Below are 1,576 nucleotides of genomic sequence, written 5' to 3' on the forward strand. Positions count from 1 at the left end.
TTTATCCCAGCTACTAACACAGCCTCTCTGCTCTAGTCAAATTCATCTTGTCACATCTCTCAAATATTCCAAGCTCATTTCTTCCCCAATTTTCCACAGAGGAAATAGTTGTTTCCTCTTAAGTGATTTCATTGCACAGCACTTAGTTTTATTTTTCTTGTGCACTGTTTAGAGGCTTGGGGCTGATATTGTGTACAGCCATGATGTGAGATGATGCCTGTTCTCCCTGCCTCTCCACCCCACAGTAAACTTTTTGAACGTTAGAGCCTTTCCTATTCAAATATGTTTCTCTCCACTCTCAGGCTCCAGCCTGCCCTATACTCTTGCCTTTCAGTATCTTGAACTAAATCCTTTAAAACTGTTTGTTAAATTTCACATCTCTCACTTGTCGTGTTGTCTGTTTTAGGGCCACCTTCTCAAAGACGTTTTGATTATTTAAGCCTGCCAAGGTCTTTTCAGGAGCAAAATTACTACAGCTTGTGTTTATTTTGCATGTTTATTACTTATATCCTCCTCCTGAACTAGACTGTAAGCTGGGAAAGAGCGTGGATTTTGAAATTATACAGTCCCAGATTCAAATTTCACTTCTACCATTTACATATCAGCCTAACTTTGGGCCACTAACTCTGAGCTCCTTCTCCCAGCTCACTGGGGTGTTTTAACAGATGAGAAATCGTTCACAAAACATCTAGTGCTGAAACTTGGAACACAGACAATAGTTGGCAATTACTTTTCCACCTTAAGGAAAAATGTCCAGCTGCACCTAAAAGGCCTACTTGTCACAGGCCTTTAGTAACTCTTCCTCAGTTTAACTGGGACGACACATTCTCATTTAAGGGCAAAAAGCTCCTCAACGTCCCCTGTCCTCTCTAGCTGAGAGGCCGTGGAGGTGAAAGTTGGCGAGTTCAATAAAAAAGATTCCCCGTCAAACATAAAGATGTCGGGCCCCATTGCTTTATTGCACCTCTGCTCTCAGTGTTGACACACTCTGCAAAGAGTGACATGTCACTAGCCACTAGGGACTTCAGGCACAGGGTTTGACTACTAGATAAGGCTTCGGTCTTGCCCAGATCCTCACCAACCTCTCCGGTCCTGTGAGGATCGACCGATCGACAGAGACACCTTCCTCTCCCCACCCCGCACTCCCGATCATTGATGGTCCACACCCAGGGGCGGCAGGAGGGATGCGGGAGCTCTCCGAAACCCTGTGGTCCCAGGGGAGACTCACTGCCGAGGCCCTTGGCCTGATGAAGGAGCTCTTGGTTCCCGGCTAGCTGTGGCTCCCCCTCCACTGACTCCGCCACCGCCTCGGAGCGCTGATCGGGTGGAGCGTGTCCCCTGGGCTGTCCGTCTCCCTGGGACTGCCGGCTACCCGCCGCCGGCTGCTCCAAGCCAAACCAGCTGCTCAAACTCCGGAACATCCCGTCAGCGGGGCCGCCACCGCGGTCCGGGTCACGGGAGACCCTTGAGGGTGCCGCCTACTCTCAATTCCACAAGAAGTAACTCCTATCACGTCTTCTTTATCCATTCCTCTGTGGATGGACATTTAGGTTACTTTCTTGTTCTTTATTCAAAC

General features: G+C 48.6%; 1 protein-coding gene across 1 annotated transcript in view; it reads right to left on the reverse strand.

Moving 5' to 3' along the window:
- The window catches only part of SYAP1 (synapse associated protein 1), a 42,490-nt gene extending 40,983 nt beyond the window's left edge, over window positions 1-1,507 (reverse strand). Inside the window, 1 exon segment of the mRNA XM_010830627.1 lies at window positions 1,229-1,507. Within this exon segment, the coding sequence (XP_010828929.1) occupies window positions 1,229-1,421 (193 nt within the window). The 5' untranslated portion in view covers window positions 1,422-1,507.
- Between the last annotated feature and the right edge of the window lie 69 nt (window positions 1,508-1,576).

This window comes from Bison bison, unplaced genomic scaffold, assembly GCF_000754665.1.
Source record: "Bison bison bison isolate TAMUID 2011002044 unplaced genomic scaffold, Bison_UMD1.0 scf7180017864518, whole genome shotgun sequence".
Classification (NCBI taxonomy): domain Eukaryota; kingdom Metazoa; phylum Chordata; class Mammalia; order Artiodactyla; family Bovidae; genus Bison; species Bison bison.